This window comes from Panulirus ornatus, chromosome 57 (assembly GCF_036320965.1).
Source record: "Panulirus ornatus isolate Po-2019 chromosome 57, ASM3632096v1, whole genome shotgun sequence".
Lineage (NCBI taxonomy): Eukaryota > Metazoa > Arthropoda > Malacostraca > Decapoda > Palinuridae > Panulirus > Panulirus ornatus.
Window position 1 is genome coordinate 12,583,944 of NC_092280.1, and position 18,098 is coordinate 12,602,041.

An 18,098-nucleotide genomic window follows, 5' to 3' on the forward strand; every position below is an offset into this window, starting at 1 on the left:
ACGCATACACACACCTTGCATACTACATACCACGAGGTAACACACACACACACACACACGCATACACACACCTTGCATACTACATACCACGAGGTAACACACACACACACACACACGCATACACACACCTTGCATACACACACACACACACACACACACACACACACACACACACACACACACACATACACACACACACACACACACACACACACACACACACACATACACACACACACACACACACACACACACACACACACACACACACACACACACACACACACACACACACACACACACACACACACACACACACACACACACACACACACACACACACACACACACACACACACACACACACACACACACACACACACACACACACACACACACACACACACACACACACACTCACACACACACACACACATACACACACACACACACACACACACACACACATACACACACACACACATACACACACACACACATACACACACACACACACACACACACACACACACACACACACACACACACACACACACACACACACACACACACACACACACACACACACACACACACACACACACACACACACACACACACACACACACACACACACACACACACAACACACACACACACACACACACACACACACACACACACACACACACACACACACACACACACACACACACACACACACACACACACACACACACACACACACACACACACACACACACACACACACACACACACACACACACACACACACACACACACACACACACACACACACACACACACACACACACACACACACACACACACACACACACACACACACACACACACACACACACACACACACACACACACACACACACACACACACACACATACACACACACACACACACACACACACACACACACACACACACACACACACACACACACACACACACACACACACACACACACACACACATACACACACACACACACACACACACACACACACACACACACACACACACACACACACACACACACACACACACACACACACACACACACACACACACACACACACACACACACACACACACACACACACACACACACACATACACACACACACACACACACACACACACACACACACACACACACACACACACACACACACACACACACACACACACACACGCATACACACACACACACACACACACACACACACACACACACACACACACACACACACACACACACACACACACACACACACACACACACACACACACACACACACACACACACACACACACACACACACACACACACACACATACACGCATACACACACACATACACACACACACACACACACACACACACACACACACACACACACACACACACACACACACACACACGCATACACACACACACACACACACACACACACACACACACACACACACACACACACACACACACACACACACACACACACACACACACACACACACACACACACACACACACACACACACACACACACACACACACACACACCACACACACACACACACACATACACACACACACACACACACACACACACACACACACACACACACACACACACACACACATACACACACACACACACACACACACACACACACACACACACACACACACACACACACACACACACACACACACACACACACACACACACACACACACACACACACACACACACACACACACACACACACACACACACATACACACACACACACACACACACACACACACACACACACACACACACACACACACACACACACACACACACACACACACACACACACACACACACACACACACACACACACACACACACACACACACACACACACACACGCATACACACACACACACACACACACACACACACACACACACACACACACACACACACACACACACACACACACACACACACACACACACACACACACACACACACACACACACACACACACACACACACACACACACACACACACACACACACACACACACACACACACACACACACACACACACACACACACACACACACACACACACACACACACACACACACACACACACACACACACACACACACGCATACACACACACACACACACACACACACACACACACACACACACACACACACACACACACACACACATACACACACACACACACACACACACACGCATACACACACACACACACACACACACACACACACACACACACACACACACACACACACAGCATACACACACACATGCATACACACACACACACACACACACACACACACACACACGCATACACACACACACACACACACACACACACACACACACACACACACACACACACACACACACACACACACACACACACACACACACACACACACACACACACACACACACACACACACACACACACACACACACACACACACACGCATACACACACACACACACACACACACACACACACACACACACACACATACACGCATACACACACATACACACACACACACACACACACACACACACACACACACACACACACACACACACACACACACACACACACACACACACACACACACACACACACACTTACACTCCATCCTCACCCGTCCAGTAACGTTGACAGGAAGGTGTGTGATGCAGTTTCTCATGAGTGCTGTCCAGCTGTAGAAGAGAGCAGAGCTGAGGTGGAGTCCACTCCCACCCAACACCCACGACCTCGCTCTCTCTATCAACCACATGGCAATGGACCACAGCAGGATGCTGACGAACAGCGCCACCCACAGTGCCCCTGCAACAAACACCAGCCATGGTAATGCATGAGTATCCAGCTGCCTCCCACGAACCAGCTGGAGGAGAAGAGAACATATGTGACTGTAACTCGGAGGGAAAATAAGCTTTGTTATACACACGTGCATACGTAGTTGCTGTCTGTGGTGCGTTATGTTACTCACGGCGGAGTGGCAAGAACCTCTCTGATGACGAGGCTAGAGATGAGAGAACCATCCTCATGACACTTGATATGATGGTGTCTGTGTTATGTTAGTTCCAGCAACTTCAGACCAGCAGATGTAAGAATATTCAGCCGCCTTCACCATTGGCAGGAAGGCAAAAGTCGTCTGACTTAAGAATTCGAATCCCTGATCTAATGTCATTAATGTTCTCATGTGGGAATATGTCATCATATATAATGAGACAGGTCATGATACACATGCACTGGTCTGTCACTGATTTCAAAGGTTCTTATATCACATGGTTAAGGTCAAACAATCTGTGAGTTTAAGGGAATAAAGTATTCTTGGTAGACAAGATGGACGAACGTCATTGCCAGTGAGTAGTTCAGTGTAAAGATCTAGTGTTTGATCATGTACTTACTGAGGAAAGTGTCGTAGTAACATTACTGTAGACACTGCAGGTCATCTACAATAAATGAATTTCGATAAGTCTAGAAACCAGGTTCTGGTTAACTCACAAGATAAACATTAGTTCTCATACCTATCCCATCACACCTCACTGTATATAAACACTAACATGAAGGCTCACATGATAAAGTCATGAAGGTTATATGTTCAACTGATGTGGAGGTTCTCACTCTGTCAAGTAGACCATTACCAGGTCTTGATGGTTGTATGTTTGTCTTATGGTTATTATTTCATATTATCATTGGTCAGATGTTTTATGCTCAGTAATGGGTATGGTGTTTGCATGATGAGGATTTAATGTCAGAAATTTAATTTCCACGTTTGACTTTGTCAAAAATATGTGAATATTTGCAACTAAAAATGCCACCAATTTGCTCCGAAATATGATGTCAAATACGGCAGGTTTTAATAAGAAGAGTAATATTTCTTTATACTTTTTTTTTTACCCCTGAGTCATGCTCCTAAAGTTTGAAAAAAAGAATATTATGTCCTGACATATCATAGCAAGGCTATGACATAGCATGGCTGCCAATATTCGAGTCGATTAGCTGAGGAATAAAAGAATAACTTGCAATTACCATTGTTGAAAGAAATGTTGAAAAAACTTAAATAAATATTGAAAAATTGTACTTCTTGCCTGTGGAGGAGGTGAGAAATATGGCCAAACAAATGAAGCTTCTTGCGATGTGAAAATGACCGACCCCTAGGATAAGACATTATAAATATTGGTGGTACCAGAGTCTAGCTTTCAACGTAAATGATTGGATTTGTAAATTGTATTAAACTACATACTGGTTACATTATGATTACTATTTGGAAAGGTAAATGTAATATAAAGATTTTGCTATCAACTCAGATATACACTTGTGTGACATCCAGATTAGAATGGAACATAAAGATAAGGAGGAAATGATATGCTACAACTTTGTTATACTGTCGCTGATAATGACCCTAACAGTGAATGATCTTCACTTGTAATATCTTGAGAACTTGTCTTTAATAGTAATTTCAAGCAGTAAAGCCGAGCCATTCACACACACACAACACACACACACACACACACACACACACACACACACACACACACACACACACACACACACACACACACACACCCACACACAGCCGTACCTGGGAATGGCCTGACGATCGCCAGATGTTGAGGTAAAAGTCTTGGTTTCAGGGAGATGATGACGATCTTGGCCTGCATGTAGAGTGACGTGAACTGGATGACCTGCGACCTGGTGACGGTGGGTGTGATGGTCATTGAGAAGTCTGCCTGCTGGTGCTGGAGGACGTGCACTATACCCGTCCAGCTGCCGTCTTCTCGCTGCACACCCCACTGACGATCCAGCGGTTCCCTAATCTGGAACCTGTTGGTCAGGACACGTGTCACGTGACGACACCTGCGGATGACTGGATGGGAATATAAAGGTTATAACACAGGAGGGTCTCACGTAATCTGTTCCCAGGATGTGTAAGGTAAATAATGTTGACGTTCAGTCCAGTTTACATGAATTTACATGGTGACAGGTGAGTTGAGTTTACATGGTGACAGGCAACAGGAGACTTGATTGGCCCATGACTGGAAAATATGGTAAAGAATACAAGGAGTTTAACTTGACAAGAAAATGCAATTCCGCTCAGCAGTTTTTTAAGCTATCACCGACTCTCCGCTCCAGCACATTCACCTTCTAATGTCTCCGTTACCGCTGTCGTTTATACATTTACTCCTGACGTTTTTCTCAAAGTATACCTAAATTATCAAAATATTTATCGGAACGACTTTTGAAGGTATCTATGGTCTTAGCATTCACTATGTCTGACAGTAACTTATTCCAGTGCTCAATACACTTATTGGAAAAGAAGCTTTTTCCCCATGTCCTACTACATCTTTTGATTTTTATTTTTATTGCATTTGTCCTGGTAAACGTGTTTTCTTGTATTTCGAAAAGATGTTCGTGAATTGCTTTATCAAACTTGTTCAGAATTTTGAACATTTTGATTAAGTCGCCGCAAAGTCTACGTTTTTTAAGGGAGAAGAATTCCAGTCGTTTTAGCCTCTCTTCTTATGCCAGATTTCTAAGGAATGGATTCAATTTTGTCGTGCGTCTTTGTACTCACTCTAATTTTTCCTAGTCTATTTCTGTAGTCTGGGGACCAAAACTGGACTGCATATTCAAGGTGTGGTCTTACTAGAGAATTATAATCTTTGAGAATTGTTTCTGGTGTCTTGTAATTTATGTTCCTGGCTATGAAACCTAGCATTTGTTTGCCTTTTTTAGTTGCTGCTTGACACTGCTTAGTGTATTTTAGATTGTTGCTATTGGCAACTCCAAGGTTCTTTTCTTCAACTTTAGTTAGAGAGTTTCCGAATAGTTTGTAATCGTAGCGTATATTCTTGTCTCTTAAGTGCATAACTTTACACTTGTCTACATTAAACTTCATTTGCCATCTGTCTGACCACTCTGCTAGTAAGTTAAGGTCTATTTGAATCATTCAAAAGTCCCTACTGTTTACAGTTCTACCTCCTAGTATAGTTTCGTCAGCAAATTTAGAGATCTTAGATATGAGACCGAGTTCTAGGTCATTAATGCACATTATGAAGAGAATTGGGCCTAAAACCGACCCTTGTGGCACACCACTCGTTACGTCCAGCCAATCTGAGGCTTCACGGTTTAATACCACACGCTGCTTTCTTCCGGTAAGCCAGTCTCTGATCCACGTACAGAGTTCTTCACCGATTCCGTGTGCTTTGAGTTTACGTAAGTCTCTTGTTAGGTACTTTATCGGAAGCCTATTGGAAATCTAAATATACCACATCAGACGGTAAGTTTTCGTCCCAATTCTGGTAAATAACACGATGAGCAAGGGGCGCACAATGAATTTGCCGGGATTACCAGCATAAATCGAATCAATCACTACACGTAAATCTGGTTGGGTCCACGTCATATATGCAGTACAGTGCTGGGCTGCCCACGTAAGTATGGATATCCTCAACTTGGAAACATTGCAGCGAAGACCAACTGATTTGATGCCTTCCTTCCGCAACAAACCACACGAGGACAGACTGACAGGATTGCATTTGTTCTTCTGATGCAAAAGGCTGCGCAGAGGCAAGTTAATAGAATGATTTCCAATACTTAGAGGATTCAATGACGTCGCGTCAGAGCCACCAACGAGACGGATTGGATTAAAACTCTGAAGTCACCGAATCAATGTGGATTGTACGAAATATTTCCTTACCAACGATATTGTCGAGGCGTGAAATAAGACCAGATAATGTTGTTGAAAACAACACTTGAAATGTTCAAAATCAAGCATGATCAAAACCTGTCACTCTGTGGTGATGAATAGTTATCTTAACCAATGATCATAACGTCGTGGTATATGATGCTAACTTCTCAACCAGTGGTTTAGCCATGGTCATGCTGTGGTAACGTACCAATATTGATAAACCTGTGAAGGCTGCTTGAAGGAATGAAAAGTTATTGTATCATGATTCTACACCAGGAGGGATATCGACAATGGAGGTCTTGAGGCTGGAGCTCAAAGTTTAACGTTGTTGTTGTCTTTATAACAACAAGAGCTGGGATGCATGTCTTTACTGATGGAATACATGACGAATTTTCTTCGAGCACATTAATCCTACAAGGAATATTTTCTACCTGTTTCCCGTCCGGCGCTCGTGTTGCCAGAGAGAGAGAGAGAGAGAGAGAGAGAGAGAGAGAGAGAGAGAGAGAGAGAGAGAGAGAGAGAGAGAGAGAGAGAGAGAGAGAGAGAGAGAGAGAGAGAGAGAGAGAGAGAGAGAGAGAGAGAGAGAGAGAGAGAGAGAGAGAGAGAGAGAGAGAGAGAGAGAGAGAGAGAGAGAGAGAGAGAGAGAGAGAGAGAGAGAGAGAGAGAGAGAGAGAGAGAGAGAGAGAGAGAGAGAGAGAGAGAGAGAGAGAGAGAGAGAGAGAGAGAGAGAGAGAGAGAGAGAGAGAGAGAGAGAGAGAGAGAGAGAGAGAGAGAGAGAGAGAGAGAGAGAGAGAGAGAGAGAGAGAGAGAGAGAGAGAGAGAGAGAGAGAGAGAGAGAGAGAGAGAGAGAGAGAGAGAGAGAGAGAGAGAGAGAGAGAGAGAGAGAGAGAGAGAGAGAGAGAGAGAGAGAGAGAGAGAGAGAGAGAGAGAGAGAGAGAGAGAGAGAGAGAGAGAGAGAGAGAGAGAGAGAGAGAGAGAGAGAGAGAGAGAGAGAGAGAGAGAGAGAGAGAGAGAGAGAGAGAGAGAGAGAGAGAGAGAGAGAGAGAGAGAGAGAGAGAGAGAGAGAGAGAGAGAGAGAGAGAGAGAGAGAGAGAGAGAGAGAGAGAGAGAGAGAGAGAGAGAGAGAGAGAGAGAGAGAGAGAGAGAGAGAGAGAGAGAGAGAGAGAGAGAGAGAGAGAGAGAGAGAGAGAGAGAGAGAGAGAGAGAGAGAGAGAGAGAGAGAGAGAGAGAGAGAGAGAGAGAGAGAGAGAGAGAGAGAGAGAGAGAGAGAGAGAGAGAGAGAGAGAGAGAGAGAGAGAGAGAGAGAGAGAGAGAGAGAGAGAGAGAGAGAGAGAGAGAGAGAGAGAGAGAGAGAGAGAGAGAGAGAGAGAGGAAACAGCCTTTGCTTTGTTATCCATATCTTATTCTCTCATTTAAGGGAACTGCAGCTTTTTCAGCAACGTTGAGGCCAGACCCCCTTCCTTGGACGCTTGGGTCTGTGTGTCACCCACGTAACTCTCTCTCTCTCTCTCTCTCTCTCTCTCTCTCTCTCTCTCTCTCTCTCTCTCTCTCTTACGTGAAGTTAGCTTGAGCGGCGAAGGCTTTAAGAATCCTAATGTCCAGAGAGTCCAGAGGCATCAAGGGGGTCCCTGGTGGGTGGTTGTCCCGCTTCAGTGCTGTTTTATACGTCTCATCAACAGCGATGATCTGGAACATATGACCCATGAAGTCCTCTAGTGCCTCTGAAAAGTTACAACCTGTTATGGCCGGGATGTTGTTGTCCTGCTGGTAAAAACAAATGCTGAGAACATAGTCAAACAGGTTCCCTGAAATTTTGGCAATATCTAATTTCACCTTAGTGTGTGAAAATATAAAAAGTCACGATATAGATATATTATCTTTAACATACAACCCAATCACGAAATTGATCTGCAATGATTACTCTTTCTTTCAAACTGATAAAGCTGAAATGCTCTGGATTATCCATATGGTCTTGTGAGAGCATGAGCAATAGATTAGGGAAGTGGAGGCAGGAAAATACCATCAAACACCTGACATTTTCGTCAACATTTATGTCTAAAGACTTCGCTGTACACAGGTTGTGTACAAACGATATGGAGGAGATCTAAGATTTTGAGTATGCGTTGCTGAAGAAGATAAGTAATGAAGACATCAATATATGGCTTTGAACTTTGCATCCTCAATTTTACTTATTATATTCATTTTTTTTAATTCTTATTATACTTTGATGCTGTCTCCCGCGTCAGCGAGGTAGCGCAAGGAAACAGACGAAAGAATGGCCCAACCCACCCACATACACATGTATATACATGCACGTCCACACACGCACATACACATATCTATACATCTCAATGTATACATATATATACACACACAGACATATGCATATATATACACGCTGGAAAGGATCAAAATTTTGAGCGTGATCAAGATATTCCTATAAGTCCACGGGGAAAATGAAACACTAAAAGTTCCCAAATGCACTTTCGTGTGATAATCACATCATCAGGGGAGACACAAGAGAGATATGTAACAGTCAGTTGATATACATCGAAGAGACGAAGCTAGGACGCCATTTGGTAAACAGATATCTAAAACACTTCACTTCCTTCAGTTTTTCCCCATTCAAACTTACCTCCCAATTGACTTGCCCCTCAACCCTACTGTACCTAATAACCTTGCTCTTATTCACATTTACTCTCAGCTTCATCTTTCACACACTTTACCAAACTCAGTCACCAGCTTCTGCAGTTTCTCACACGAATCAGCCACCAGCGCCGTATCATCAACGAACAACAACTGACTCACTTCCCAAGCTCTCTCATCCACAGCAGACTGCATACTTGCCCCTCTTTCCAAAACTTTTGCATTCACCTCCCTAACAACCCCATCCATAAACAAATTAAACAACCATGGAGACATCACACACCCCTGCCGCAAACTGACATTCACTGAGAACCAATCACTTTCCTCTCTTTCTACACGTACACATGCCTTACATCCTCGATAAAAGCTTTCCACTGCTTCTAACAACTTGCCTCCCACACCATATATTCTTAATACCTTCCAAAGAGCATCTTTATCGACTCTATCATATCCCTTCTCCAGATCCATAAATGATACATACAAATCCATTTGCTTTTCTAAGCATTTCTCACATACATTCTTCAAAGCAAACACCTGATCCACACATCCTCTACCACTTCTGAAACCACACTGCTCTTCCCCAATCTGATGCTCTGTACATGCCTTCACCCTCTCAATCAATACCCTCCCATATAATTTACCAGGAATACTCAACAAACTTATACCTCTGTAATTTGAGCACTCACTCTTATCCCCTTTGCCTTTGTATAATGGCACTATGCACGCATTCCTCCAATCCTCAGGCACCTCACCATGAGTCATACATACATTAGATAACCTTACCAACCAGTCAATAATACAGTCACCCCCTTTTTTAATAAATTCCACAGTAATACCGTCCAGACCTGCTGCCTTGCCAGCTTTCATCTTCCGCAAAGCTTTTACTACCTCTTGTCTGTTTACTAAATCATTTTCCCTAACCCTCTCACTTTGCACACCACCTCGACCAAAACACCCTATATCTGCCAACTTTATCATCAAACACATTTAACAAACCTTCAAAATACTCACTCCATCCCCGCTCTCACAACACCACCACTTGTTATCACCTCCCCATTAGCCCCCTTCACTGATCTTCCCATTTGTTTCATTGTCTACGCACTTTATTTATCTCCTTCCAAAACATCCTTTTATTCTTCCTAGAATTTAATGATAAACTCTCACCCCGACTCTCATTTGCCCTCTTTATCGTCTCTTGCACCTTTCTCTTGACCTCCTGCCTCTTTCTTTTATACATCTCCCAGTCATTTGCATTATTTCCCTGCAAAAATCGTCCAAATGCCTCTCTATTCTCTTTCACTAATAATCTTACTTCTTCATCCCTCCACTCACTACCCTTTCCAATCTGCCCACCTCCCACGCTTCTTATGCCACAAGCATCTTTTGCACAAGCAATCACTGCTTCCCTAAATACATCCTAATCTTCCTCCACTACCCTTACGTCCTTTGTTCTCTGTACTCAGTCTCTCCTGGTACTTCCTCACACAAGTCTCCTTCCCAAGCTCGCTTACTCTCACCACTCTCTTCACCCCCAACAATCTCTCTTCTTTTCTGAAAACCTATACAAATCTTCACCTTCGCCTCCTCAAGATGATTATCAGACATCCCTCCAGTTGCACCTCTCAGCTCATTATCATCCAAAAGTATCTCTTTTGTACGGCTGTCAATTAACACGTAATCCAATAACGCTCTCTGGCCATCTCTCCTACTTACATACGTATACTTATGTATATCGCTCTTTTTAAACCAGGTATTCCCAATCACCAGTCCTTTTTCAGCACATAAATCTGCAAGCTCTTCACCATTTCCATTTACAACACTGAACACCCCATGTACATCAATTATTCCCTCAACTGCCACATTACTCACCTTTGTATTCAAATCACCCATCACTATGACCCGGTCTCGTGCATCAAAACCACTAACACACTCACTCAGCTTCTCTCAAAACACTTGCCTCTCATGATCTTTCTTCTCATGCCCAGGCGCATATGCACCCATCTCTCTCCATCAACTTTCAGTTTTACCCATATCAATCCAGAGTTTACTTTCTTACACTCTATCACATACTCCCATCAATCCTGTTTCAGGAGTAGTGCTACTCCTTCCCTTGCTCTTGTCATTTCACCAACCCCTGACTTTACTCCCAAGACATTCTCAAACCACTCATCCCCTTTACCCTTGAGCTTCGTTTCACTCAGAGCCAAAACATCTAAGTTTCTCTCCTCAAACATACTACCTATCTCTCCTTTTTTCTCATCTTGGTTACATCCACACACATTTAGACACCCCAATCTGAGCTTTCGAGGAGGACGAGCGAGCACTCCCCGCGTGACTCCTTCTTCTGTTTCCCCGTTTAGAAAGTTAAAATACAAGAAGAGGAGGGTTTCTAGCCCCCCCCCCCCTCTCGTCCCCTTTAGTCGCCTTTTACAACACGTGAGGAATGCGTGGGAAGTATTCTTACGCCCTTATCCCCAGGGATAGGGGAGAATATACATATATATATATATATATATATATATATATATATATATATATATATATATATATATATCCCTGGGGATAGGGGAGAAAGAATACTTCCCACGTATTCCCTGCGTGTCGTAGAAGGCGACTAAAAGGGAAGGGAGCGGGGGGCTGGAAATCCTCCCCTCTCTCTTTTTTTTTTTTTTTTATTTTCCAAAGGAAGGAACAGAGAAGGGGGCTGGATGAGGATGTTTCCTCAGAGGCCCAGTCCTCTGTTCTTAACGCTACCTCGCTGACGCGGGAAATGGCGAATAGTATGAAAGAAAGAAATATATATATATATATATATATATCCCTGGGGATAGGGGAGAAAGAATACTTCCCACGTATTCCCTGCGTGTCGTAGAAGGCGACTAAAAGGGGAGGGAGCGGGGGGCTGGAAATCCTCCCCTCTCATTTTTTTTTGATTTTCCAAAAGAAGGAACAGAGAACGAGGCCAGGTGAGGATATTCCCTCAGAGGCCCAGTCCTCTGTTCTTAACGCTACCTTGCTAACGCGGGAAATGGCGAATAGTATGAAAGAAAGAAAGAATATATATATATATATATATATTTATATATATATATATATATATACTTTTTTCTTATTATACTTTATCTCCGGGGATAGAGGAAAAAGAATACTTCCCATGTATTCCCCGGGTGTCGTAGAAGGTGACGAAACGGGTCGGTAGCGGGGGCTAGAATCCCTCCCCTCCTTGTATTTTAACTTTCTAAAAGGGAAACCGAAGAAGGAGTCATGTGGGGAGTGCTCAACCTCTTCGAAGGCTCACATCTGGGTGTGTAAATGTGTGTGGATGTAACCAAGATGAGAAAAACGGAGAGATAGATAGTATGCTTGAGGAAAGGAACCTGCATGTTTTGGCTCTGAGTGAAACGAAGTTCAAGGATAAGGAGAAAGGTGGTTTGGGAATGTCTTGGGATTAAAGTCAGGGGTTGGTGAACGGACAAGAGCAAAGGAAGGAGTAGCACTATTCCTGAAGCAGAAGTTGTGGGAGTGTGTAATAGAGTGTAAGAAAGTAAACTCTAGATTGATATGGGTAAATCTGTGAGTGGATGGGGAGAGACTGGTGATTATTAGTGCCTAAGCACCTGGTCATGAGAAGAAAGATCATGAGCGGCAAGTTTTTTGTTAGCAGCTGAGTGAGTGTGTTAGCAGTTTTGATGCACGAGACCGGGTTATAGTGATAGATGATTTGAATGCAAAGGTGAATACTGTGGCAGTTGAGGGTATAATTGGTGTAGATGGGGTGTTCAGTGCTGTAAATGGAAATGGTGAAGAGCTTGTATATTTGTATGCTGAAAAAGGACTGGTGATTGGAAATACCTGGTTTAAAATGAAAGATATACATAAGTATACGTATGCAAGTAGGAGAGATGGCCAAAGAGCTTTATGGGATTACATGTTAATTGATGGGCGCGTGAAAGAGAGACTTTTGGATGTTAATTTTTCTCCATTCAAATTTAAATACCAATCAAATTGTCCCTCAACCCTACTGAAGCTAATAACCTTGCTCTTATTCACATTTGCTCTCAACTTTCTCGTTTCACACACTTTTCCAAACTGAGTCACCACTCTGCAATTTCACACACGAATCAGCCACCAGCGCTGCATCATCGGCGAACAACAACTGACTCACTTCCCAGTTCCTCTCATCCACAACAGAATGCATCCTCGCGCCTTTCTCCAAACTTCTTGCATTTACCTCCCTCTCCACCCCATCCATAAACAAATCAAACAAGCATGGGGACATCACACACCCCTGCTGCAGACCGATATTCAAAGGGAACCAATCGCTTTCCTTTCTTCTTACTCGTACACATGCCTTACATCCTTGGTAAAAACGCTTTACTGCTTTTAGCAGCTTACCTCCCATACCAATACACAATACCTTCCACAAAACATCTCTATCAACCTTATCATATGCCTTCTCCAGATCCTTAAATGCTACATACGAATCCATTTGTTTTTCTAAGTATTCCTCACATACATTATTCAAAGCAAACAACTGATCCACACATCTACCACTTCTGAAACCACACTGATCTTCCCCCGTCTGATGCTTCGTACATGCCTTCACCCTCTCAGTCAATACCCTCCTATATAATTTCCAAGGAATACTCAACAAACTTATGCTTCTGTAATTTGAACACTCACCTTTATTCCCTTTACCTTTGTACAATGGCACTATGCATGCATCCCGCCAATCCTCAGGCACTTCACCATGGTCCATACATACATAGGGCATCCTTATCAACCATTCAACAAGACAGTCACTCCCTTTTTCAATAAATTCCACTGCAATACCATCCAGATACCTTCCCGGATATCATCTTACGCAAAGCTTTCAATACCTTTTCTCCCTTCACCAAATAATTCTCCCTGACCATCTCACCACCTCAATCAAAACACCCTATATCTGCTATTCTATCATCAAACACTTACAACGAACTTTCAAAAAACTCACTCCATGTCTTTCTTACTCCATCACTCTCTGTTATCACTTCCCCATTTGCTCCCTTCACCGATATTCCTATTTGTTCCTTTGTCTTACGCACGTTCTTTACCTCCTTCCAAAAAATCTTTTTATTCTCCCTAAAAATTGATGAAACTCTCTCACCCCCACTTTCATTTGCCCTCTTTTTCAACTCTTGCACCTTTCTCTTGACCTCCTAACGCTTTCTTTTTATACATCTCTCAGTCATTTGCACTACTTCTCTGCAAATATCGCCTAAACGCCTCTCTTTTCTGTATCATTACCAATCTTATCTCTTCATCCCACCACTCACTACCCTTTCTAATCTTCCCACATGCATCTTTTGCGCAAGCCATCACTGCTTCCCTAAATACATTCCATTCCTCACCCGCTTCACTCACATCATTTGCTCTCACCTTTTGCCATTCTACACTCAATGTCTCCTGGTACTTCTTCACACAAGTCCAATTCCAAGCTCAATTACTCTCACCACTCTTTTCTCCCAAACATTCTCTTCTTTTCTGAAAACCTCTACAACTCTTCACCTTCGCCTCCTCAAGATAGTGATCAGACATCCCTCCAGCTGCCCCTCTGAGCACATTAACATTCAAAAGTCTCTCTTTTACACACGTATCATTTGTCATTTGAAAGGCACGTTTCTTCTCTCTAGAAATGCGAAAAGCCTCCTCCACACTGGAAGAACCGGATGTTGGACTATTGCTATGATGAATTAAGGAAAGAACGCAATAGGCTACAAGTGTCACTAAATCGTAAGTTGGACCTTCTTATTGAAAACAGCGACTGGACCAAGAACATAAACCCATCTTTTGTGGTAAACCTGTCTAATAAACCACTAGATAAAGATTCCTTGTGTGCATTAGGCTATGGTTTAAGTTTTGTGTGCTCCAACAAAGTCTTTTTGTAATTTAGAAAAATACAGTAATTTAAGTAATGATGATATTAATATTTGCAAGGGTTTAGTGTATGCCAGTTTGTCAAAACCAGCTGAAGCTAATTGCCCTAAAAGATTCATAAGAGCTATTAACACCTTAAAAAAAAGACAAGGATATACATATTACTAAAGCAGATAAGGGTAACACTGCTGTGATTTTAGACAAAAGTAACTATTTATCTAAAATGAATGATCTAAATGATAACACAACATATTCTAAACTTAGTAAAAATCCCTTAGAAGCAGTTAATTCTCACTTCAATAAAGAAATGAAGTTGTTGAAAGGTAACATTTCTCTTATCAAAAATTTGTCATCTTTGTCCCCTTCATTGCCATATATGTATGGACTTATCAAAACACATAAATAAAATTTTACAGCAAGACCTATAGTGAGTTCAGTAGGCTCCATCACATATAAATTATCAAAATGGTTAGTTTTCCTTATTAAGCCCTTTAGTGGGTAAGGTATCAAATTCTAATATCATGAACAATGTAGATTTAGTCAACAAGCTAAACAATATCAATATTAATTTTGATTACAAACTAGTTAGCTTTGATGTTTCCTCACTTTTCACTAAAGTTCCAGTTGATGACCTTTTAGAATATTTATTTGATGTCTTGGATGATATTCATTTACCTGTTTCAAAGTCTAATTTCATTGAAGTGATAAAATTGTGTATAAAAGACTGTGTATTTCAATTTAATGGAGATTATCATGCTCGAAAATTTGGTATGGCAATGTGTAACCCTCTTTCACCTGTACTAAGTAATCTTTATATGGAATTTTTTGAAACAAAATTACTAAAGGATATCTTACCTTCTAATGCAATTTGGTTTAGGTATGTAGATGATGTTCTTTGTGTTTGGCCAACAAATGAAAATTTACAAATATTTCTCCCCTTACTTAACAATTTAGTACCTTCCTTCAAATTTACCGTAGAAAATGAGAATAATGGTATGTTACCATTTTTCGATTGCATGATTCATAGACATGGAAACAAGTTTAAGTTTAGCATATACAGAAAACCCACCAATGTATGCTCATATATCCATTATTACTCATCTCATCATGACAGAGTTAAATTATCATCATTTCAATCTATGTTCCTAAAGGCATTTCGTATTTGCAGTCCAGAGTTTATTGATGATGAGTTTGAGAAGATATATTCTATTGGATCTAAGTTAAAGTACCCTAGATCTTTCATTGATAAATCCCTTAAGTTAGCAAAGAAATCATTTTATAGAGTTGAGTCCAAACCTCCCATTGACACCAAAAATCTTTTAGTTCTCCCTTTCAATTATAATTTCACTTTGCTTCCCATGTTGCTTAAATCCTTTAATGTAAATGTTGTCTTTAGCAACAATAATACTATAAAGAATATCTTAATCAGGAATTCACAAGAAAATTCTCTTGGTTGCATCTATAAAGTTCCTTGTGGAAACTGTGATAAATTTTATGTTGGTCAGACTGGTAAGGATCTTTCTGTTAGACTTAAGCAACATAAATATAGTATAAGAACGGGACAAGAATCAAAGGCCTTGTTTAATCATGTTAAAAACTATGATCATTGTATTGACTGGAGTAAAGCCATCTCAGCTTTTAATTCTAACCCTATTAAAAAGAGAAATATCATTGAATCTTCTATTACTAAATACACAAAGAATTATAATCTTAATATTAGTGATGGTCTGTACAAATTAGATAACTTTATTGTTGATAAGATTTGTAAAATGATAAGTTTATGAACGCTCTTTGTATGTTTTGGACAATCACATGTTTACCAAATGGCGTCCTAGCTTCGTCTCTTCGATGTATATCAACTAACTGTTATATTTCTCTCTTGTGTCACCCCTGATGATGTGATTATTACACGAAAGTGCACTTGGGAACTTTTCGTGTTTCATTTTCCCCGTGGACTCATTGGAATATATATATATATATATATATATATATATATATATATATATATATATATATATATATATATATATATATATATTTTTTTTTTTTTTTTTTTTTTCTTTTTCAAACTTAACGCCATTTTCCGCATCAGCAAGGTAGCGTTGAGAACAGAGGGCTGGGCCTCTGAGGGAACACCTCACCTGGCCCCCTTCTCTGTTCCCTCTTTTGGAAAATTAAAAAAAAAAAAAAAGAGGGGAGGATTTCCAGCCCCCTGCTCCCTCCCCTTTTAGTCGCCTTCTACGACACGCAGGGAATACATGGGAAGTATTCTTTCTCCCCTATCCCAGGGATAATATATATATATATATATATATATATATATATCATAGAACATGCAAAGCTCCAACAGCCAGGATCGAACCTGGGACCCCTTGTGCAAGAGGCAGGCATGCTAACCGCTAGGCTAAGTGACTGTATACTAGGAATACAGTCCCTTAGCCTAGCGGTTAGCATGTCTGCCTCTTCCACAAGGGGTCCCAGGTTCGATCCTGGCTGTTGGAACTTTGTATGTTCTATGAAGGTGCGCGTTCATATACACTTTATTCGTATATATATATATATATATATATATATATATATATATATATATATATATATATATATATATATATGGTTTGATTAAAAAAGAAGAGGTAATGAAAGCCTTGTGGAAGATGAAACCCAGCAAAGGTAGCGGGTGTGGATGGTATTGCAGCGGAATTCATCTAAAATAGAATGACTGCGTTGTTGAC

The 18,098-nt window shown here is 41.6% G+C and overlaps 1 protein-coding gene across 1 annotated transcript in view; it reads right to left on the bottom strand.

Annotated features, from left to right (window-relative positions):
* LOC139766180 (glutamate receptor ionotropic, kainate 5-like) overlaps positions 1–18,098 on the bottom strand; it is a 37,146-nt gene that overhangs the window by 11,100 nt on the left and 7,948 nt on the right. Inside the window, exons 2-4 of the mRNA XM_071694450.1 lie at positions 8,360–8,565; positions 4,699–4,973; positions 2,752–2,936 (exon numbers count right to left, since the gene is read on the bottom strand). Coding sequence (XP_071550551.1) covers positions 2,752–2,936; positions 4,699–4,973; positions 8,360–8,565 — 666 coding nt within the window. The remainder of the gene's footprint in view (positions 1–2,751; positions 2,937–4,698; positions 4,974–8,359; positions 8,566–18,098) is intronic.